The sequence below is a fragment of the Semicossyphus pulcher genome, unplaced genomic scaffold, assembly GCF_022749685.1.
Source record: "Semicossyphus pulcher isolate SPU_LCO1_2020_fin unplaced genomic scaffold, fSemPul1.0.p SCAF_13, whole genome shotgun sequence".
NCBI lineage: Eukaryota > Metazoa > Chordata > Actinopteri > Labriformes > Labridae > Semicossyphus > Semicossyphus pulcher.
The window spans coordinates 3,129,215-3,153,337 of NW_027211637.1; the positions used below are offsets into that span (position 1 = coordinate 3,129,215).

The following is a 24,123-nucleotide window of genomic DNA, read 5'->3' on the forward strand; positions in this document are numbered from 1 at the left end:
AGCTCTCTGGTGCGCCCTCTAGAGGTATCCTCCAGTAACATGCGTAGTGCCGTAGAGACAAGTATGTGAACAATTACGCTCATGACGCAGCCGGTTGTGTGCGCGAAAACAAGGTTGAAATTGATTATGGACGTCAAACCATCAGGATTTACAGCAAATACAATTTTCATTGACCAAAAGGTAAATCTATAGGGGCCATTTAGACCGAGTGATGCTGCCATATCTCCCAAACCTACCATTGGTTTCACGAACCTGCAAAACAACACTCACTAAACTGAACAAAGACGGTCCCATGCGTGGCTCTGCTCATGTGTCTTCTCTGCACACCAAACAGACGTTTCTACAGCTCTGTCTGTCTGCTTGTGGGCTGTCCATCTCCCCGCGATGCATTCAGGACCCAGCTGCCTGCTGTTTGCAGCAGCGCTGTGCCTGTCAGCCTCCAGCTGAGAGCCATCGCTCTGTTTATTTACATGTCATTATGGCGAGGAGGAGCAGATATTAAAGCTGTCAGCTGCTGTTTGACCTGACATCCCTCAGTGGGCCAACTTCCCGCTGCTAAAGCAAACAGCTCCTGTCTTCTTCCATCCTCTGACTCGACCCCAGCACACTCCCATAAAGAGCCTCTTGACCTGAAATCATTTAACGTTACCAGTTAGTTTGGAGGAGAAGTAAAAGGTGGTGCTGCAGGGAAAGCAGAGGGTGGTGTGTGTTCGAGGGAGAAGGTGTGAATGGGCTCTTTAATATTAATTTCATGAACAGGATGTACGTAAGTGTACTTCTTTTAACCCAAATGACCTTTTTTTCTGGACTTAACAAAGTAGTTTTGGTGCCTAATCCAAACCAGACTGCAACCGTTTAACCACACGACCACTATCACATAACCAAAACCAGTATGAACATGCAGCTCGGGAAGAAATAAGAGACCGCTGCAAAAATCATTGAGGTCTTTTATTTGCAGAAAATGACGACTGGTTAAGAAAAGCGAAAGATGTTTTTCGGAGCTGGAATAATGAAAAGAAAACAAGTTGATGTTCATGTTGAAACAACAGAATACAAATGTTTTAACTCAGGAAGAGTTCACAGATCAATATCTGGTGGAATAACCTGGTTTTTAATCACAGTGTTCATGCATCTCTGCATGCTCTCCTCCAGTCTGTCTCAGTGCTGCTGGGTGACGTGAGGCCGCTCTTGGAGCAGCTCGTCTTTGTTCGATGACTCGTGACCATCAGTCTTCCTGTTGATCACATTCAGGAGGTTTTCAGTGGGGGTCACATCCAGTGACGTGCGGTCAGGAGAGGCAGGGGAGGCAGAGCCTCACCTGTCATCATAAATAAAATATATAATAAACAGATAAATTAAATGGTTATATTTATCAAATGGTTTGAACTATAAACTGATTTTCCATTTAACTTAAACAATTTGGATCGTTTTTTATAAAAAATCGCTGAATTTTCACATTTCCGTTCAAATACGGGGAAGAGACGCACAGTGAGGCAGCAGCAAGCTGAGCCTCACCTTGGATTGCGCAATCCCTCACAAACTGTGCTCTGCCATGCAATGAGAGCGTGTTACTGTCTCTCTGTATGTCGCCAATAAAACACTTTCAAACACTTTTAATATATGCCCCCCTGGCTTTCCATAGTTTAGCTGATGTATATAATATATGTGTGTAACCTGTTTAGTGTGCTCAGCGATCTTACAACGGCAGTGAAGAGGCACTGGGTGAGGCAGGCAGTTTTCTTGCCTCAACGTAGGGGGCGCTGGTGAGCCCAGAAATGTTTATGCTACTCCGCAGCTGCAGAGTAAGTGGCAGGTCAGTGGCAGGTCAGTGGCAGCTGCCTCAGACACCGGCAACTGGAGTGGAAGGCAGGAAGCAGGAAGTGCCACTACTCGCTGCCGCTGCCACGAATTGAGCCAGCCCTTGCTGTCAAATGGTGAATAATCTACTCTGTTGTTGGGTTCATATATTTGTAAATCTGATTCTGATGGAGTCAGTGCCTCACCAGCCATGAACCTCACCGCACGTCACTGGTCACATCTGGATTGGGCCGGCCATGACATGAAGAGAGAGGTGCTGATTTAAGGAACATTTGGAGTGGGCTCTTACATTTTTCTGGAGCTGTTAAGGTATGAGGTTGTTTTGCCTGCCAAATAGGAACCTTTCAAACAAAGGCCTGGCTTTCTGTTAGGTTTAGGTGCAGACCTGTTTTAACCATGTCAGATGGGTTTCATGAGCAGCTGAGGTTCATGCTTCCTTTAATGATTTGTTTAACTTGTAGATATCAAGCTAAATTTCACCTTCTGATTTGCTTTCACAAAAACTAAAATATATTCCTTTGAAGATACTCTCTACCAGTGTTGTGACCAAGTCATCTTTGCTCAAGTCCCAAGCAAGTTGCAAGCCATTTGGTCCAAGTCTCAAGCAAGTCTCGAGTCCTTAGTTAAGGCAAGTCAAGTCACGTTTTTCCCACCATAGATCCAGCACTCTTGCCTGTAGTATCCGGTCTTTATAAAGAGAAAACACAAGGTGTTAGCAGCCCGTCTAATAATGATATTATTGCCTGATTTATATAACCTGTTCAAAAAGTATGTCAGTGAATTGTATCTGTGTTATCTTGGCTCAGACGCAGCCATGATGATGGTCTGCTCTGAGACCGTGTTGAGTAGTAACGAGTACGACTGATGAGGCTTCTCTTTGGGGGCTTTGATGTTGCCTGTTGCCATAGCGAGGAGTTTGTCTGACAGCCAGTCATCCAATCATGACAATCACATACAGGGAGCTTTTTGAGTCATCCAATCATGATCCTAGTTTGAGCTGCGTACATACTTGATAGTTAGACAGAAACTTGACAACATTGAATTTTTTCATTTTATATTTAACAGTCATCCGAGTCATCATGCCTCAAGTCCAAGTCGAGTCTCATTTTTTGTCAAGTCGCAAGTCATCACAACAGTCTCAAGTCCACATCTCTGCCATCTACCACAACTTTCAAAGACATGAGCTAAACTTTCCTTATTACATGGTGCTGCACAGCGCTCTGATTGCATCACAAGGACACACTGAGGTCGCTGTTATTTGTCTCTGGATTTCGCTTATTTCATCAGAAAAGGTAATGTTATGTCTGACTTTGAGTTCAGTCAGGTTCTGAATGCATCTGTTTGTTGTTGCAGCTTGTATATTTAAATATCTCTTCTTCATGACATTGAATTTGATTTTTTTTTCATCACTGATGGGGGAGTTGGGATTTTCAGGATTACGGCCTCTGACAAAAAACACATCTGCTTATAGTAAAATAGCATAAGCTGATTGCATAATTACCTCTGATTGCATCAGATACTCTGTATTCAACAGTGACGTGCTCAGTGCGCTTTGCAATTACTGTCTGACTGATGATTCAATGGGAGATAGTGATAGATCCTGTCTGACACCAGCAACATGTCAACATCAGCCTTAATCCCAGAGGCTGTATCCGCCCACAACAGCAGCTCAACATGACACTGTGAGGTGAATCATAATGAAGCAACACATCATTTTAATGCAAATATTATACAGTGATAGAGTTAAAGTTAGCATCAAGAAAGAGTTAATCCTCGATTGTCAAACACTGTTCTATCTATCCAACCACAGCGGTACGACTGGAGTCGAGGATCGCTCCACAGCGGTCGGTGCGCAGAGCCTGAATGTGGTTATTATAAAACCTGACATGTTGTGAGTGGGACGCTTACAGTTTGAAAAGTTGTCAACGGTCTTTGGTGGGCAAATTATGTAATGAAGACTTGGTTTCTAAATTTCCTTAAACATAAACAGTATATTTCTGGGCTTCACAGGGGTGCAGTGGTTAGCGCTGTCGCCTCACAGCTGGAAGGTTACAGGTTCGGAACTAGTGGTCCATTCCGTGTGGAGTCTGCATGTTCTCCCCGTGCATGCGTGGGTTTCCTCCGGGTACTCCGGCTTCCTCCCACAGTCACATGCTCGTTAAGTTTATTCGTGACTATGAAAGTGTCCGTAGGAGTGAATGTGAGCGTGAAAGGTTGTCTGTCTCTATGTGTCAGCCCTGTGATTGACTGGCAGTCAGTCCAGGTGTTACCCCGCCTCTCGCCCAATGACAGCTGGGATTGGCTCCAGCCCCCCGCGACCCTGAACAGGATAAGCCAATGGATGGATGTGTTTTTGCACATTTCTGTTTCTTATCTCCTTACATATATGGAAACAGTACGTATATCTGTAGTGGACTTAAAGAGGAACTAATGTTTTCAAAACATGGGCCCTAACTTTACATACTTGGGGGTCTAAATGACTACTAGGTAAGAAATGGTGTCTGTGAAGGTTCTCAGTCATCCAGGTCATGGTAGTTCTTCCTGTATCCAAAAGGCAACTGGACTTGATTGAAGTCCAAAGGTTTGGAGCTTCTCAAGTAGATTGCTTAGCCAGCAGCTGTGAAATGGGCTGTAATGGCTGCATCGTAATTTTTGCGCCAGATCAAAGTGCGTCCACTAAAAATTCAGGTTTTGCTGCTGACAGGCTCAGATTGCTATTTCAAGTTTCTAAAAACAATTTGAAAGGCTCCCTACAGAGATAAACCTTTTGTTAAGGTAATAAGCCATTACGTCGCTCTCCTCAACGCCACCAGACTCCATTGACAAAAACAGTTGTTTTATTTTGCACAATGTGGAAGTTGCTTTTCCTCTGCTGCCACCATTGGGAACTTTGTTTGTGCTTTTTTGTGACTATGGTAAAATAGTCAGATCCAACACAATATTTGTCTAACATTTAATAAAACAAAACAAACTGATTGAGGCGGAAATAGACAAGCATCTACCTTGTGTTCTGCAAGGTAAAATCACTGTTTTGATTGAGTCTTGTGACCTTGAAAAGAGTGATGTAACGTCTGTTATGGATCCCAGAGCTTTTTTATCCTTTCTGCAATACTGTCAGACACTTGAGCCTGTCAGTGCCAAAAACAAAACAGTTTTACTTGATGTACTTTGATTGGGCGCAACTGCCCCAAAGGATTACATTGCAGCCACTACAGCCTGTTTTGCAGCTGCCTCAGCAAATTCCTGACGATATTCCTAAACTTCTTGCACCATTTAGTCATAGACCCAATATATGTAAAAATGTGACCAGGGTTTTTAAAATACCAGAATTACACTTTAGGTTTGTGGACAATTTCTGCTATGATCAATGTCTATGTTTTGTTTAACCATGCTCAAAGGCAGGGCGATGAATCGGGCGTATAGAAAGGAGGTATATGTGATGAATCCAACAGGTTTAGAGCATGTTGTCATTTGTTCCTCAAGGACAATCATTGTGTTGTTCTCACCACGTACAATAAGTGAGTGAATCTTTAAACCCTGCCCACTTTCACACCTCCACACACCTGACCAATCGCTGTGTAACGTGCTGTAAAATGGGCGTGACGGTCACATTGTCTGTTTTGAAATGTTTCAAAATTTGTCAGATACATTTCCCACAAATTCCAACATGGGACAGGTGTGAAGGGTGTTGGTTTCAGGAGGTGTTTTATAATCCCATAAGCACTTCCTTTGAAGCACACTGTCACCTTTAGCCTTTCACATTCACTACCTGATTCTTTTTTAGCGCCCTAAAATCCCACTTTATCTTCAGCTCACTATTTTAAAACTCAGTTTGCTTCTACGCAGCAAACGGAGCGGAGTAAATAAATAAATGAGACGTTTGTGGGGAGTCGTGTTTCAAAGCGCTTTTTAAAGAAAGGTCCTGAATGTAGGAGATGGTAATGTGTGGCTTAGAGATAACCGCAGCACATCTGCACACCTCTTTCTCCTCTCATCTCTTCATCTGGTAAAGACTCCTCACACTGTTTGAGACGGAGCTTTATCCACCAGCTTTGTGTGTGTGTGTGTGTGTGTGTGTGTGTGTGTGTGTGTGTGTGTGTGTGTGTTATGTTTCACTATCTATCATCCTTAGAGTGACCTTGACTCTTTCGTTCTTTATCACCTTATATATATGCAGGGAAAGGTGAATGACTGAGGCCTCGTTTACACCAAATACAATAATCGGGATCCCCGCACTTCAGGTTTTCTCACACATTGCAGTGAGCTTAATCGATGCTAAGTATCATGCAGGTACCAGCTATTAGCATTCTGCAGAGATTAGCCTTGCAAGCTTGTTGATAGATTGACCCTGCGGCAACAATGATACCACCATGCACGTTAGCAATGCGTGGGTATTCTCTGCAGGCTAGTGTTATTGTTTTTTTCATTATTTAATCGTGCTAAAAGTTTGTCTTTCTAAGAAGTGGTGGTAACGTGAATGAGCGAATAATCTCGACCTCTTCAGCTGTCGTGGGTGTGAGTGTGAGACTCCGGTCCAGAGAAGTTGAAGCTAAGTTTTGAAAGGCCTAGTTTTGTATTTTTGTTCGGTAATCTCATGATGATCTTACCTGGTGATTTAATCAAATAGTTGTGAGTATCAAATAACCTAACCACCGGCCGTTCAGTGGGATCATTTCAGCAAGTTAAACAGAGCGACACTGAGCAGCAACAACAAAACTGAGTTTGTCAATATTGCATCTCCTCTGTAGAAGACAAAGGATGATAAAAACCTCTCGATGTGCTGATATCTTCTGTTTTCTGCTTGTTATTGGCATTTTGTCAGCATCTCTGCACTTGGCTGCATGCTGTGGGGACTATTTGTGTTGCACGCTGTCTCTACAGCCCCTCTTACATCACCAGTTAAAGGTGGGACTGTTACACCCCGTTATTAATGTTAAACGCACGGAGGCGGATGGTGGGGCGAAGTCGCTCCACCTCCGAGCCAGCATCAGAGGTGGTAACTGAGGCGAAGCAGCGTCAGTATAAACGGCGCAGCTAGAAGGGCGGAACAGTGCCGCGTGCGTGTGTATGTGAAGCTCACACTGTATCTTTACACGTCACACACCTTTTGCTTCTGCAATGCCAAAACATTTAATGTTAAAACACACTCTGGGGCGGTGTTACCCGGGCGTTGCTTGGTTCACTGTAAAATGGCAAAGGTGGCATAACAGAGGAGCTTTGTATGGCGCTGTTGCAGAATGTAAAAAGGGCATTAAATTCAGGGCTGTTAAATTAAATGTTAAAAGTGATCAAACCTGTTGCAGCGCCTCAGATTTTGGCGCTGGTGTCCAAAGCATCCAAATAAATTTTAACCTGGTTGTTAAAAACAAACTAAATACTCCTCCTGCTGTCCTGCACACTGTGCTTATTCTTATTCAGTAATTGTGAGCTGCTGTGAACACATTTCGACACAGCTGGACACGTTGTGGATACTCGGTCTCCGTGAGATGCATTGTGGGAATGTTAAGGAGCCCTGCATTAGCTCCTGGCTGCAGTATCTGTAAGAAGCACTGCTATCAGTGGGCTGCAGCTGCAGACTGAGCTCAGACAGCAACAAAGAAGAGGGTTTCCTCTGACACGGGCATAAACAAAACAAGGCTTCATTAGAACAGCTGAGGACATTTAAATAATAAAAAGGAGAGGATGCTTTGTCTGGGGTGTTCATTTATCTGAAAGGGTGCATATTGTATTTATTTACACTTCAAACTTCTTCTTTCATTGTGTCTACAAAGAAGGACCCTTTGACTTTTGCAGACGATGTACCAATGAATTAACTTTTGAGTTCAGATGGATTTGAGGCTGTTAGCTTCAGTGAAACGATTACAGTTTGAGGAATGAAGTTACAAACATTTAAAAATCATTATAAAAGTGGGAGGTCCTGCTGATGTTGGTTCAGCTTCAGAGAGAAAGTGAGAGACGGGGGAGGAGAGGAAAGGATGGCAGGGAGACATAGGTTGAGAAGTGAAGCCTCCAGGACCCCAGGAGACGTCAAAGCTCGACTCGAGCGAGGAGGTGAGGGGTTTCTAGCAGCCTGACACTTCTTTTCAGGGCAACAAGGAGGTGGCCTGTCACCGCAGAGCCGCCCTTTGTGCTACTTGAAAGTGGAAATTATCCAAATCTTCATATTTAGCATAAACTCGCTGACTTCAATTAAAGGTGCCTGGATTATGGGGTGAAATATTTGGGCAACTATAAAGCAAGAAAGATTCCTCACAACGGCAAAGAAGAACCGAACTGTTGACTTTACTACAAACTACCTTTCAGTGGATCCAAAGTCAACCTCAGGTGGTCAAAGCTGTTCAAAATGATTTCATGCTATTGGCTCATAATGTCCCGCTCTGTGTCTGCAGGTGATGAGCATCCTGAGTAACCCGAGCGGTGTTTCCTCACAGCCGCAACACGACTTCTCCATCTCACCGCTCCACGGCGCCCTGGACTCTCCATCCAACGCCATCTCGGGCAGCTGCAGCCAGCGTTCGGCCGAGGCCTCCATAAAGACGGTGGACAGCCTCCCGTCGTCCCAGTCCTACTGCCCCCCCACATACAGCACCACCAGCTACAGCATGGACCCCGCTGTGGCTGCTGCCGGATACCAGTACAGTCAGTACGGCCAGAGTGAGTCCTGCTTTTTTGAGATTGATCTACACATGTGTTACACTGTAGTATAATTATATCAGCTTGCTTACATATTGTTGGGGTATATCTGGTCCTAAAGGTTCAACTTCTTTGCTTATTCTAATTATATAACCCGTCCACCCAGCCGCTCTGTCCCCCTGATGCGTCAATCAAAAAGGTTGGTGGTGAATTTAACGCTGCAGTCACAGAAGGAAATATTATAACAGCAGAATAATCCTCACTCAGGACAGAAGTTCAGTGAACATAGACCATTTAGCATGCATTGTATTTAGCATGATAGCCAAACCCAGCATGCACCTGTTGGTCATGCATCATCGTAGGTGTCAATGATCTTCTATTCGTTTTTCAGTGGCTTTTGTCTTCCAAGAAAAGGACTGTTAGAGGACAAGAGTGATTCCTAACATTCACCCTTACCTATTTTACCAAACGGACTTACCATGCCTTTAAGGAAAGATCCCGCCCCCAGTCTCCCCGACTACAGTCAGTGAAAAGTCTTTCCCCGTTCAGCGCAGGCATAAACAAAGCTCTGGGAGCTCACAGGAGCCACAAGGAAAGTTATAGCGGGGAAAATAAACATGTAACTAATAAGGGTCAGATACTGTTAGGATATTATTCATGAACACAATAATTAGAAAAGGCAACACTACATGTGTCGGCTCTGGAGGTAAATTAAAGTCGAGGTGAAATGAAAAATGTAATTTTAATCCTTTTAGATCACATCCCCGGTAATATTGTGCATCTATTTGACAATATAGGCCAAAACAATACAGAAAATCCATTTCTTCGTATTCTTATATCAAAATCTGATCATTTTTTCTTCCGGTAAAACTAAATTTCACGCGTGCTTACGTAAGTTAGCACCAAACAATTTCAACCAATCAATCTGCAACATTTAGCCGCAGAGTTCGGTCAGTTAGCTAGCTACTGTGCTGTGGAGAACGTCTGTCTATGCCCACTTCTCAACGATCAAATCAAATCCCTCTAATGATATGTCCCGCCTGCACGTCCTGTTTCACTCGGACATACGTCACGATGCGGAAGCTAGATACTCTCGAAATGCCGTTTCAGCTCGACTTTAAGCACCTCAAATTCCTACATATAAATGTAGCTTTGAAGGAAACTGTGCTCGTGTGTGCATATGCATGTTTGATGTTCTCTTGCCGGCTATCCAACCCTCACCGGGCAAGATAGTTAACTAAGGCGGTGCTGAAAAAGCCTGTATTATTGTCAGAGGCCAGTTGTCCAATTCTAACACGTTTCAGCCTTTGGCGTTTTCAGTCTTGCTGCTTATGATAAAATAAAAATGTGGTCATTTTAGGCTATTGTTAGGTTATATGTTATTAATGTGGAGGAACGTGGAGCAGTTATCACTTAATAAAGGTTTCACAAATAACTGAATATTTAATCTTTTGGCACATCAGCCCCAGAGTGTCATGAGTATCAGGACTGAAGTCATTCTGCAGAAGGGCCGCCTGAGCAGGCTTCTGCAGCCGCTGTTTGTCCTCTGTCCATCAGTCCACACGATAACTTAAATTACGGCTTTATTCTTGTAATATTAGGACTTTCATCTCTTACAGCTTTATTCTGGAAATCTCAGATATCTTTTCTTTAATGCTCCGTCGTTTAACTTCTCAGTTTCATAACCTCCATTGTCGAGCTTGCACTTGCTAATTTTTGCTACACTCTGGGTCGGTGGTGCTTAGTGAGAGCGTAGTGAAATAAAGGGTGGAGTGGTGGTTAAGCTAACGTTGTACTCAACAAAGCAATTACAAAGACTTTCCTTTAAACTGCATCTGATACATTCATAATAAACAATGTTATCACGTCGCTGCAGCCATAAGACTGAGTTATATATACATTCCTTTAAGAGAACAGCGTGATGCTATAAGTGATCCTCTGTGATGTGACGCTCAGGCCCCCCGCCCCCCCTCTCCCTCCTGCAGACAGATTTAACAGTTTACTTCAGACATTTGACTCTTCTCTTGTTCTATTGCAGGAAGCTCCTGACAGATTAAAGTACATACTGTCAAAATAGCTGAGGTGTGTGAGCGTGTGTGTGCTGTACCTGCGTTTGAACATGTGTGTGTGAGTGTGTGTGTTATCAGATAGGCTCTATCTAGGAGGCAGAGGACTCTCAGTGTGACTGCTCAACAGGGATTTAGGGTATAAACCTGGTTGACAGGAAAAACAGCTTCCTTTAGAGGGCCTCACTAAACCCTTGTGAAACACAAACACACACACACTCACGCACACACACACACTGCTCCCCCACTAGCTGTCAGGGTGACTGGCATCTTGGCAGACAGACCTGCCCACCCATAGGTGCTCTTCTTTCTCTCATGCCTCGGCACAGAGTGACAGCTTCCTTTCTGTGCACGCTAGCATCCTAACTGACATGCCTTACTTATCTCCCCCCCTCGATAGCCACAACACACACTCACGCACACCCAAACACACCGTGTCACATCACATCTGCTGTCAGCCCTCCTCTCTCCTGCCCCATAAAAGAGAAGTTATCAGCAGCTGAACCGGGGAGGGGCGACATCCAGCACTGCGAGAGAGAAATATGCTGAGCGGTAATGCCAGCTTTCTAAGAGGCGCGGTTGTTCTGCAGACTACCTGCCTGTCTGTCTGCCTGTCTGTCTGTGGAGCCAAACTGTTGACTGCTTTTGTCTGTCTGTCAGACACAGTGTTCTCCCGTCACTCAGTGGGATTGGACATACAACAAACTGTCCTGCAACAATACAATATATGTTACAGGATGAGGCTGGCAATTATTTTTCTTCTTGTCAACTAATCCCGTGTGCGGAGCCAAACCAGCGCTGAGTGGATCAACTATCGAGTTTGTGTGTATCACAGCCTGCACCGTCTTCTCCCTCTGTGCCACAGAGCTCCATTAGCACACTGTTGCACTGGGGAACATGTTCCTGCATTACTACAAACACACAGTGGGTTATACAATCCCTGTTCACCATCCTGCTACACTAAAGACTCACCTGAGGATAAAAAACCCCTGTGCCATAGAACTAATGTTGGTATACTGCTCCTCTATTTTACCAGATATGCTTTGGAAGAAACACAAATGCTTTTCTGATCGTGCAGGAAAGGCTGTAGATGAGAGACAATGTCTAGAAAAACATTTTAACATACTGCTTGTTGCTCATCAGACCAGTTTCCGTGGCGCCTGCAAGATTAAATGTCATTGCACGCACAAGAACCATTCCCGCGTGTGTAGGACACCTATAACGTCTATGGTCCCCACGCGCACATACGTCAACTCAGTGAGTGAGCGAGCAAGAGAGAGAAAGATTGGTTAACCCAAACTCAGATTAACCGCACGTAGCCAGCCATCTGAGCTTAAAAACAACAACCATATATTGGGAGCATATACTCTCATATTATATACCATTTAGGATATTCCAGAGGAATGAGAAGTAAAAGTCTTTTTTTTAAGCAGGCAACTGATTTCATCATTTGGCAACATACGTCTACAACCAGCCAGGCAATGAGATGACGATCGTGACAATATGCAGCAGCAGGACAAAAACATATCTGCCACAATACACAATCAAAAAGCCAGATGAGAACAGGAAATGAAACAGTAAAAGAGGGATTCTAGGTGCAGCAGTAGCAGGTTGTTAAACTCCAGGTGAATGCCAGGTGCTCTGCAAGGCTAAAAAGTTAGTTCGGAAGAATCATGACAAAAAAAGGAAACAGTGTTCCCGACTACAACAAGTTAAATCGGGATCTCGTTGCGGAGCGGCCTCCGCATCTATTCCAACATCCTGATAGACGTTCATCCACGCGGCAGTGATGAACATCCATCAGGACATTTCTATGCTTCAGTGCTTCCCAACACACACTAAGCTTATCTAACAGTGCCAACTTCATAATTAGCTACCTGTAATAACCTTTGACTGTTGCCCAGTTACGTTACACCAATCATATACCTTCAAATGTATTTCTGTCATCACGTTGGTGAATGGACGGAGCCAAAGATGGCTGCTCATAAACAGAGGAGAGGAAAGAAAGTTGTTATCGTTCAATACAACTCGGACTACAAACCAGGAAGCTGTCCAAACCAGAATGTTGTCCTCACGTGCAGATTCTGCATCCGTACGACGACATTTGTTTATAGAGATTTGGTTGATGCTGGATTAGAAGACGTCCTGTGTTGCGTCACTGTTGACTAATCAATGTTTAACCACCATTTTCTCCCCAACAAAAACAAAGGCATTAAAGGAATCTTGTTGTTTGTGACTCGAGGTACCAGAATCTGTTGTGACGCCTCATTTCCCTCCTGTCTCCTCCTCCTCTCCAGCTGCTGTGGATTACCTGGCGAAGAACGTCAGCCTGTCCAGTCAGCGCAGGATGAAGCTGGCCGACCACTCAGCCGTACTGGGACTGCTGCAGGTCGAGACCGGCCAGGCCTACTAACACTCACCTGACATGTCTGAACAACATGACACCTGGTCACCAGCACAACCCACACCTCCAGCTACCATCCATACAGATCTCCCAGAGAACACGAGAGTGTGTGTGTGTGTGTGTGTGTGTGTGTGTGTGTGTGTGTGTGTCTGTGTTTTAAGCCATACTTTATTTTAATTTCACTTTATTTTGAGGTTTGAGGATCGAATCGAAGGACGCAGCTGTTCAAGCTTTAAACATTCCCCAATGGGACCGACCGGATCCACAACAGGGAATCCACAACAGGGAATCCACTTTTAGTTTGTATCGTACCCCAGATTTTAAACTTTAAACTTGTGATTGACATTTGGTACGTGCGCTTGAACACACTACGTGTAACTTGCTCCCTTAATTATGTTTCACATAAACTGGAACAGATGTTTGGTATCAAACGATTACTCTACAATCCACTCTCACAGCAGTTTGTGAAATAGTCATGAAAATATAAAGTACAATTTAGTACATGGACACTTATGTTTGGTGCTTCTAACAGGAGAGTCTGTTGGGAGGCAGAGGCCAGGAGGTCAGGGGTGATGGATGGGTCAAACAAACTTTCAGCCAGCAGACCAGAGTTTGAGTCGTGTGCAGGCCCAAACGTCAAAGATGAATTGTTTAAATGACAGAAGTTACGTCACATATTGACCCTGACTTAACTTTCTTCTGTTATAGTTACACACATGCACAAACAGGACCCTTTGGACATGCATTAATGGAGGGATGTCAGAGTGAGGGGGCTGCACATGGACATGCACCTCGAGCAGTTACCCAGCTGGAAATGTTTTGTTTTATCGTTCTGTGAATGTTACCTGCGATGTTCTGGTAATGTTTTGTTTTCCCAGAATGTTTCTTTTAATAGCAGGAGAATGTTCTCTGAAAACATTTTCAGAAATTCGCAGTCAGAATGTTCAAATCACATTTCAGGAACGTTTTATAAATCACGTTCTGACAGTTCAGGCCGAACTAACATCCTGAAAAGATCTTCAGGATGTTTCAGTTAAAACGTTTTGTTTTAACGTTACAAGAACTTTATTTGAAATGACAAACATCCTTAAAACGTTCTTTGAATATTAGATTAAAACCTTTTCTTTCAAACACAATTAGAACTTGTAGGTAACATTAGCCGATGTTATGGGAACGTTCCCTGCTAGCCGGGTAGGCGGGAATCGGCGCCTTGCTCAAGGACACCTCAGCAGCGCTCAGGAAATGACACGGCAGCTCTCCGCCCCGTTTCCATGCTTGGTCTGTACCAAGTCCCCACAGAGAGCGACTATCTGCTCTAAACTGTATTTTAACCAAAAACTATATTTTCCAAACATAACTGAGCAGTATCGATGCTTAAACAAAACCAAACTGTGATCATATTTGGTTAAAGCGAGGGGAGGATATTCAGTATTTGTCCAAATTCTCTTTATATGCAGACAGCAATCAATTGCTACATTGGATTTGGACTTAAATTGACTCATTGAGGCCTTTAATAAGTCCGTCTGTTCATTACATTTCCACTAAATAAGATGAGATAAGAGATAAGATAGAACTTTGTGAATCCCGGAGGAAATTAGCACCAGATGGCTCCTAAAATACAGAACAAAATTAGAGAAATACAAACTTTTGTACTGTATGATAAATAAATTGTCATTTTGATGATTGAACGATTGTAAGAAATCTAACATACTTGCTGGATCCTCTGAAGTTGCCTTCATCAGCTTTAAGTTTTTATATCATGATTTAGGCTAAAAGAATGCGTCAGAATTGGCTCCTGGTTTCACGTGGGACAAGAACACAAATAAAAATGTTTTAGCGACTATTTCATGAACCGCTGTGAGACTAAGTTGGTCGTCACTGCAGCAGAAACCAGTTTACATGTGACGTGACACAAGAGTGATTTCAGGTCTCTGATCACTTACACTGTGTTGCATTCACTGACATTCATTCCGGCTGTGTTGTCAGACAGATGATTCAATTTCGGCTCAGTGACCTCACAGCCAGGTGTGTCGTACTTCTGACCGCACACACCAGTACAGGTGCGTGTGAGAACTTAAACCACACGAAACAAAGACGTTAAGCTGCTGTCATGAAGATGTTTAAATCAGACAAAGTGGTCCTGGCTGAGGTTTAGTGCTCCAAGAGGCCGCCCGTCATACTTTCTACTTCTACACTCGTAAACTTTAAAGATGCTGAATATCAGCACAAATATTGGCAGCTTAAAGACGAAGGTTACAGGTGCCCGTGTGTGGATGTGAGTGTGTGAGCATGTGAGGGAGATAAACACCTCTGTTACAGACTGATACGGACTCATTCAGCCATTCCCGAAGAGATGTCTCTGTTCTGACGGTGCAGTCCCTCTTATCAACAACAAGACCTCCTGAAGAGCTTTGGCAGGAGTTGGAGGTCAAACAAGCTCCTGACTGAGCAGCTGACATTCAGCGGGGCGAGCGCTCCCCACGCGGCTGGAGCTGGACGCTCCTCCAGGCAGCTTAGGACCCCTTCTTTTCCTCCAGATCCTGGGTGATTCAATGTTTACTTCTTGGATTTATCCACAAATTAACATTGACTTTATATAAGAAATGTTCCCATTCGCTCGTACAGTCCACATTCAGTTCTCGAGGACATATCTTTGGTGATTATGTTTCCATTCAACTCATCAAACTGATTGTTCATGTTGAGGTTACCAATGTTAAATGTTCTCATGTCCCAACCTGCCCGTGGTTACAGAAAGTAGTGCCTAGTCTGACACCTTTAATCTCCCTCTCAGCTCACAGACGAGACGTGACAGAGTTTAATCAGGAGGAAATTAGTAGTTTAATAAATCAGTAAATGAATATACTGCTAAATGATCAAATCTGGGATTTTATTTACCAGCTGCAGAAAGAACGAGGCCTTTATTTGAAACAGGTCTTAATGTGTGATTGCATCATGAGTTTATTTAATCATATCTTAGTAAAGAAACGTCCTGTTTCCTCCTTTCAGCCTGTTCTCACTGCAAACTCATCAAATACGGCAATCTGGACAATGGCCTAAAATATGAAGCTGTAGTTCCTCCTCTAGCTTAATTTCCGGACGCAATTCTGCGGCTTAATATTTGATGTACCACTGAGCTCAGGTGTTGTAGAAGGAAGCACGTCTGAGTACACTTTGGGTAGCTGTGGAGGCGATGGATGATTTAAACAAACACTAAACTTTCCTCCTGCAGAGCAGGGTTACAGTCCTGTGCGTCTCCAATGTTGACTTCTTTAAATAAGTTTACTTCTTTTCTGTAACACAACATTTGTCAGTTACGAACCGTATGCACGTCACTTATGAAATGTACGTCACAAAACCTTCGTCTGTAAGTTATATAACTTTGTACCTTTGTAACATTTTTCCTAAACATAACCAGATTTGGACCCTTTCCCAACATGACCTTGTGTAAATTATTGTTGCACATCTCAAACTCATAAACGTGAAATGTTTCTGTACAAACTTTTATAGAAAGTTTACACACCTTTTTATCATCGCTTGATGTCTGCTTTATTTTGAAAGTCTAACCTACATTGGATATTCATAACTGTTTACTTGACTATATTGCCCTACCTGTATAAAATGCACATATGCACGTTATTCAACTGACAGAACTAATAACCTTTTCCCAACGAAATTAGCACAATGACGTGCGGGAAGACTCGCTTATAGATGCCAATTGTCTCTTTTCCCACTGGCAGTGAAGTATCCTCTTTTCAGTCTCTTTTCTGCTGCGTCACCGTCTGACGTCACAAACGCGCCCGAAACAGGGTTAGTAATCAGTGAAGATGCTACGATGGTTAGGTCTTTATTGTATCTATTACTCATTCAGTCTGTGTATCAAACTCGGCACCGACAAATTTGTAACGATGTTCGAGCGCTGCTCGGACGGAGACGGGCAGAATTTGTAGCTGAGATGACGAGGAGTCGCAGAAGTTACCGATGGAAAGGCGCGATGCTATGCTCCGAGATTAGCGTGTCGACACAGGTTTTTGTGTTCCCATCACTGCCGATCGGAGCCGAGGCGATAATTACCTGGGTCTGAATGCCGATTGTAACATTTCCCATTAAGCAAAAAAGCCAGGTGTTAGCGGGTGTTAGCGGGTTTTTTGACCAGTGGGAAAGCGGCTTATTAAATGTTCCTTAAAAAGAAATCAGCTTCTTTACGGAAGTCAACATTTACTATTTGTTTCAAATGGGAATCAAACCAGAGGGCGGTACTACGTAGGGAGTTTAGAGGATGAACTGGGTCTGTTGAGCCTCGTGTCTTTGTCACGAAGCTGGATCTCCTTTATCCTGGCTAGATCACCATGGCAACTTATTCTGCAACTAGGTTGTGTTCAGAGTTTCGGCTTTAAATCGGATGTAAAGCACCACCACTTCATGAGGATGTTCCCCATGGGTGATATACATCCTCAGCTGAGGTTATATGTAAAAGTGAAACACATAAAAAGAGAACAACGTCCCAGAATTACGCTAAAGAGGTACCTACAGCATCATCTTTTGAAGCACAGGGCCACTAAGCCATGGTTTGAGAGTTGAAGTGAGAATGTGCAGCTTCAGTACTTGACCATCTTAAAAGTCTTAACAAGAGAAACATTCTGTGTTTTTGTATTTTGATCCATTTGTTAAAGGATTTAATTTCTTTTATGTCAAAAATTAGAAAGTTTTCTGCAATTCTGTTGAACTACAATCTGCACCAGTCCCAAGGACTCCATCAGGGAGGAGTCACACAGTCTGCTCCTTCTCACTGACCAAAGGGAAGCTCCTCGCCGTCCCACCATGCTCCACAGGAACCACTGCACTGCTCAGGAGAGGAGCAACAACGCTGCCAGGATGCCACCGTACTGAACTGTAGTTTCTGTTCTTCAGTGGAAACACAGAGACCAAACAGAGAGCCATTCCCCTCATCGCATCATTCCACTCATAACAAGTACTTAAACAATCAAAATATGCTTCTGAGTTTTACTTCTTTCTTTGTTTCTTTTATTCTTCGTTGTGTATTTAATTCCATTCCAGAGAGACGCTCAGTGTTTCACCCATGAACTCAAAGATGATGCCATGTAATGAAACTGAGTTGGATGACCTCATCTTCATTCCCACTGGATGCTGGTGTCCATGTGAACCTAATGATGAGTGCCATCATCACTCTCTGACGCAGAGGCTTTTATAGTTCCTCTGCACCTCGACAAGAGCCATGAAACTCTGGACGCTGGCTGTGTTAACCTTCTACCTTGTGTATATATATTTTTTCAATGACAGCAAACCAAGGAGAGCATTAAGGATCAAATGTACAGACGTGCTCACTCAGCCCCGCCCCTTCCTGTTTACCTCTTGGTCCTTCCTCTGCTTGTTTTGTTCTGCTTTCTGTTCGGCATGTGTGTATGTTGCCATAGTATAATTTATTCTACCTGTAGGAAGTATTAGACTAGTGACAAATTTGTATTGGCATTTACTCCCCTCGGCCTCTTGGTGTGTCAACTGTAACACTGGCGTAACTGTCTGTTCATTAAAGCTCTACAACTGGACCAAGACCAGCGCTGCCTCCCTGCTCTTCTTTCATGATACAGACACTGAAGCTGTAGAAATAGACAGTTAAATAGAAGAAAATGTGTTAAATAAGCTTAGTTTTTGTAAACACTTCAAAAACTGTAAAAAAAATCATCCCCCAAAAATGCAAAAAAATAATGGACTTTGTGGCTGTTCTGAAAGAAAACAGCAGCTGATATGGTGCGGCAAAATTATTGCCACTGCTGCTTGAGATTTCTATAACGTGTCCCGAAGTTGCAATTAAAGACTCCGCGGAGATATCCGCTCCAAATGCACGGTCGTTTCCCCGCTGTCTTTGTTGAGGAAGACGTGTTCGAGGAGTCACAGGACGTCAATCTCACGTGAAGCAGGACCAGTTTACTCCTCACAGTGTTCTGACAGCAAAAGAGGGTCCGACATCGGGCGCTCTCTGTCCGTACACAGTCATGCACAGTTCTGTTACGCCATGTGAACAATCCTATTGTGTATCTCCATACCTGCCTACTTTAAAATCATTGATTGTCGCTGTTTATAAAGGTACAGATGTCATTTGGTAACGATCGATCGATCGATCGTTTTGATCGCTACGTCGTTAATAACGTACCTCCTGCACACTAAATTATGAGACGAAAATATTGAACTTTTGTAACGTAATGAAACAGACTGCAGATGAAAAAAAATCCTAGCGGAAACACTGATTCCCTTTACTCCAAAAGTCTGGTTTGTTTGGACAGGTGAGAACACGTGTTCGAACTCTGGTGCGGACCAAACCACTGGACCATGGTCCGCCTGAAAAGATGGGACTGGTTTACAAACGAACGGCTATCCGGTTAGATTCAGGTGAGGACATAAAAGGACTGATTCTGCGTTCCAGACAACTGGGAACTCGAGAACTTCCCAATAGAAATTTCCGACTTCCGATGGTGGTAGATGAATCTGCTACGAGTTCACAAGTAGGAACTCCGACTTTGAATGGCGTTCCAGAGCAATTTTTCTAGTCGGAGTTCGGAAAAATGCTGCATTCCAGAATTCACAATTTCTCCAGTTCCTAGTCTGGATCGCAGCATTAAAGTAGGACCTAATGTAGGACGCAAAAGGCTGCGTGTTTACGGATGTTGACACTTGCAGAGACAGCCAGGCAGCGAGATGAGTAGAGGACAGACGTGGGGGAGCGACGGGGAAATAGAAATATGGGCTGAACAAACTATTTCACAAATGCTTGTGGAAACAATAAGAACACTCAAAATTCAAAGTGTTCAGAGAAAAGCTAGAGAGTAGAATTAATCAAACTGTGAAACAATGTCAGTTAAAAGTAAAAATTACAAAAATTACAAAAAGACACATCTGGAAAATCAGTGAATTGCTGGAGAGCAGAGGACAGGGAGAGGGACAGGAGGTATATGAGGTCAGGTGCTGAGGCAGAGGCAGATGAGAGGACGTTGGTTATCCCCTGTACTTTACACCACATATAAAGCTGGTATATGTCGAGTTTATGGCATGGAGCAGCCAGTAATATAAGAATAATCCACTGGCAGAATTGTATTAATAACATAAACCCTAATCATGATCTAAGCCCTCGTTGATAATCTACGACTCTCCAGGCTTCGAGTGTTTGATGAAAGCTGCAGTGATTGAAGATAGGAGGACTCTTTTGTACAAGCTGAGCAGAGGGGACGGACTCGTGTTAATGAAGAAGGCTGTCTAAGCCCACAGTGTTGGCTGCTGCCTGCAGGCCTGTGACCCAGACCTGACCACAACGGGCTATTTTTAGGACGGAGCAATAAGCCACTCAGGCCCGCTGGCTGGACAGTCTGTGAGAGGAGCGGAGGGAAAGAACTGCAGCGAAAGGGAAGACAGATTTAACTGATGAGAGCTCCACCAAAGTGTAACAGAGCCAGTATATTACTTAATAAACAAATATATGAGGATATTATGAGGAAAAACTCAGTTACAGAGATTACATTAGAAATGTATGCAAAAAAAAAAAACTGGAAGGATATCCTCCAAGACTGAAGAAGTACGTTTACAAGAAAAAGACTCAATTGTTCCCAAAGGTTAAAAAAATCAGAAATTACAAAAACAAAATCCATTTTATTTAAGATTAAAGTCAAAATTAACAAGAAAAAATGGGATTTTCTTACAGATTGTAAAGTCGTACATTTGCGATAAAAAAATCCCAAAGTAAAAATTTAACAGAATATTCAGAATAATAGTGTGTCCTGAAGGACCACGTTGCTTCACCTCTTTTTACATTAAAGCCGCAATGAAGAATTATCACAACTTTTCAGACATTTTGGGATTCTTAGGCTCGCTGCTTTTCTTCAATTTCTTCAGCAAAACAATAAAATGTTACTCCTGTCCTGTTCTGCCTGCTTCCCTTTACACCTCCGCCAACTCAGCTCTGTTACTGTCTTCACTGTGGACTTAAAGGGGGAGCAACATAGCAACCAATTCCATGATTGCACCTTTTACACAAAACAGCAGGGTGAAATAAGAGTGGAACATTGCTGCCTTGAACAAGCTGTGTATGAGGGACTGAGAGCTAACTTTCAGGGGTCACAGTGTCCTTAACAATTAGTCAACCTAACTGGTCAATGCGAGGCAAAGTGCAGATGATCTTATGTGTGCCCAGACAAATACTGCATTCAAAACTAATAATCCTGCAATATTTCTATTACTTGATCATGTTTAAAAGAACTGTGTCCACAAACGCCGTTTTTTATGCACAACAGTAAGCGCCGGAAATTGTTGCTAGGTTACGAAAGTTGTCTGGCAGCACTTTCCACTTCCCTTGGTAGTGACCTTTAAGTCTGTATGCTTCATATTTGTTTTTAGTCGAGGAACTTTTACTGAGTAATATTACTATACTTTTAAATAGTAATAAATATTGTAAAGGAATCGTGTCTTGGCGTTAGCACTAACACTATTCCTGGGAATTGTACCCTCGAGAAAAAAAAAAAGGATTAGCTCCTCCATTGTTGTTGCCAAAGTTGATATAAGAAGTCTCGCCCTGTCATGAGTTTTATTGATTAGTGAGGGAGAAGTGACATTGACGAGCGCAGCGGTGTTCCAAAAGTTGAACTATTTTCAGCTGAGAGCGCAGCGACAAAAAACAGCTGATGCAGAGGACGTTTTTATGCTGAAAGCGCTGAACTGCGTCGGTTTCGTCTAGAAAATAGGAAAAACATGCCTTCAGTGGACACAGGCCCTTAGAAAGTTTTTTGTAGAGTGCCCTTAAAAGGAACATAAAGTTATGTTTGTTCGTTAAGTATTCAAACATTACAATTAGTGGCTTTCATACAGGTATTTTTGTGTTCGGTGAACTGTTTACTCACACAAATCTAATGATTACCTCTGATGGGCCACGTCATGTAGCTACAAAGGGGAACTGGAGGCTGCATAAAGCTTTTGTAGGAATGTGTCAGAAATCCATGTGATGTCCTCTAAGCAGAACTAGAATATATAAATATATATATATATATTTTTTTATTAAATGAGGTAAAATCAGCTTTAAAGAGGACGCCTGAAGACGTTTAACCAAAGAGAGAATATTGACACTTTTAAGTGAAACAGCAGAGCTCTAAGTGGTGGAAATAATGAAAAATGTAATTTAATAAGTAATTAACCTCAGCGGCGAGATCACAGGAGCAGCTCGACTTTGACAGCAGTGATTATCACGCAGTCAGCACTAATGTTATCACTCTGACTGAGAGCTGAAAGTGTTACAAGGAATGCAGTGATTAAAGGACGTGTCTGTAGATGTCCGACCCCCCCACCGCAGCAGGCCCTGGGGTATTGTGCACCGGGAGTACCGCTGTGTCAAACACCCAACACTGTCACAATGAAAGCACTTACAAAGCCGAACATCTCTGTAAATCCCATAATTATTCCAGGATACATTATGTACCTGGGCCCCAGCTGTCTGATCACCACAGTGAGGGGATTGCACCTTCTACAATCAGCTTACACGAGACAGATTGTTATGATTGGCTAATAATATCAGCTTGTAAGTAGTGTGCTTAAGCAGTGTGAGACAGACGGAGGAAATAAATTGTTACATCCCTCTCTCCCTCCTCCCCGGCTGCTGCTGTTGGCCGCTGTTGTTCCATCTTTTATTTACCTCGCAGATTTAATTTTCCCAGACGACAAAAGAAAGTGAGACGTAGTGTTTGCCGTCTGACGCCGCTGCTATCACCGTCCTCGTCTTTCAGTTAGTGTCAGGGTTTTCCTCAAGTCTCATGTCTTTTATGTCTTATCGCAGCCGTCCCCCTGAATGTACGATTACCGGGCTCGGTAGAGACCTCTGTTGTTCGGCTCCCCGCTCTCACACCCTGCCCCCTCACTCCCTGCGCCCCTCTTATTCTAATCTCCTCACTACAGTAGCACTTTGAAATTAAGCTGGGAGGAATCTGGGTGTCTTACTAACCTCTCTGCTCCGACACCAGGCCCTCAATCAGCCTCATTGTGGTAAAAAAGACTTCAGCATGTCTGAGTCAACATGTCTGAGCTGACAGACGCTCGGAAAACCTTCAGCTTAAAAAGGAAACATCACTTTCCGATGCCCAACTGGATCCACAAAGAAAGAAACATGCAGGTAAATTCTTATGAACATTTGTATTGACCGTTGTGATGCCATAAATGGTGCCACCAGTTAAGACCAGTAATAGTAGTGAAACATTTAAATATCACAGGCTCCACTCTAGTAGGTTAATTTTAAAACAGTATTTTGCACACCACATCACCATTCACGCACACTGGGCACGTTGTTTACAGGCATACACCAAACCAGCACTGGTTCTCTCGCCCTTGTAGCAGCAGCTCTCCTTGTAGGGCTTATTATGGTGGATGCAAATTCAAATAAAAATTTAAAACGAAATTTCTGTGGAAACATACTGCAATGAAAATCAGTGCTTATTAAAGCCAAAACAATTACACTGACAGCAAACGCACCGCAAATACATTAAAGATGTAATCACGAAGTTCTCAGTTCTCTTTGGCGGCCCCTATGGTGATAAACGGTAATTGCAGGAGCACACTTCCCAGATATCCAGACAGTGCTGCATGTGTGACGTCCACGGTTGGCTCCGGTTGTAACTCTTGATTTTCCTGGCTGACGGTCGCTTTCCTTTTCAGACTGTTTGCTTCATCTGAGCGTCGAGTTTGTTTCTGTTTCTTTGGATTTTCACTTCTTGTTGAAGTTGTATCTGTAGTCATCCATCTTTTCTTTGTTTGTTCAGCCATAGTAGATTACTGTTTACTCGCAAAGGCTTTCATGAGTGAGCCATAGGCTCAATCACCATTTTGTTAGCTCATTCAGCGATAGATAGAGACTTAACAGACATTTATTTAAATCAAAATCTCAACACACAAATCTAGAAAAATAAAATGAGTCCGAAAAGTGCTAGAGACAGAAAAGTTCTTGCAGACTCAAATTTCTCCAGTAACGTGGCCTGTCGTAGCAGCAGAAATAAAATGCAGAATTAACTGTTCAACAGCTGCTAGCATACAACAAGTTTAGCAGCTCCTGTTGTTCATGTTAACTACTGCAAGTTAAAGCTGATTTTATATTGTGTGCTAATTAACAAATTGTGACACAACACTATTTTAAATCTGAAAAGCTTTATTTCTGTTCTACAG

General features: G+C 43.1%; 1 protein-coding gene across 3 annotated transcripts in view; it reads left to right on the forward strand.

Annotated features, from left to right (window-relative positions):
• LOC138590427 (paired box protein Pax-7-like) overlaps positions 1-13,669 on the forward strand; it is a 56,901-nt gene extending 43,232 nt beyond the window's left edge. For all 3 annotated transcript variants that reach the window (XM_069661066.1, XM_069661067.1, XM_069661068.1), the window contains exons 8-9: positions 8,208-8,472; positions 12,815-13,669. In XM_069661066.1, the coding sequence (XP_069517167.1) occupies positions 8,208-8,472; positions 12,815-12,930 (381 nt within the window). In that variant the 3' untranslated portion in view covers positions 12,931-13,669. The remainder of the gene's footprint in view (positions 1-8,207; positions 8,473-12,814) is intronic.
• The last annotated feature ends 10,454 nt before the right edge of the window (positions 13,670-24,123 follow it).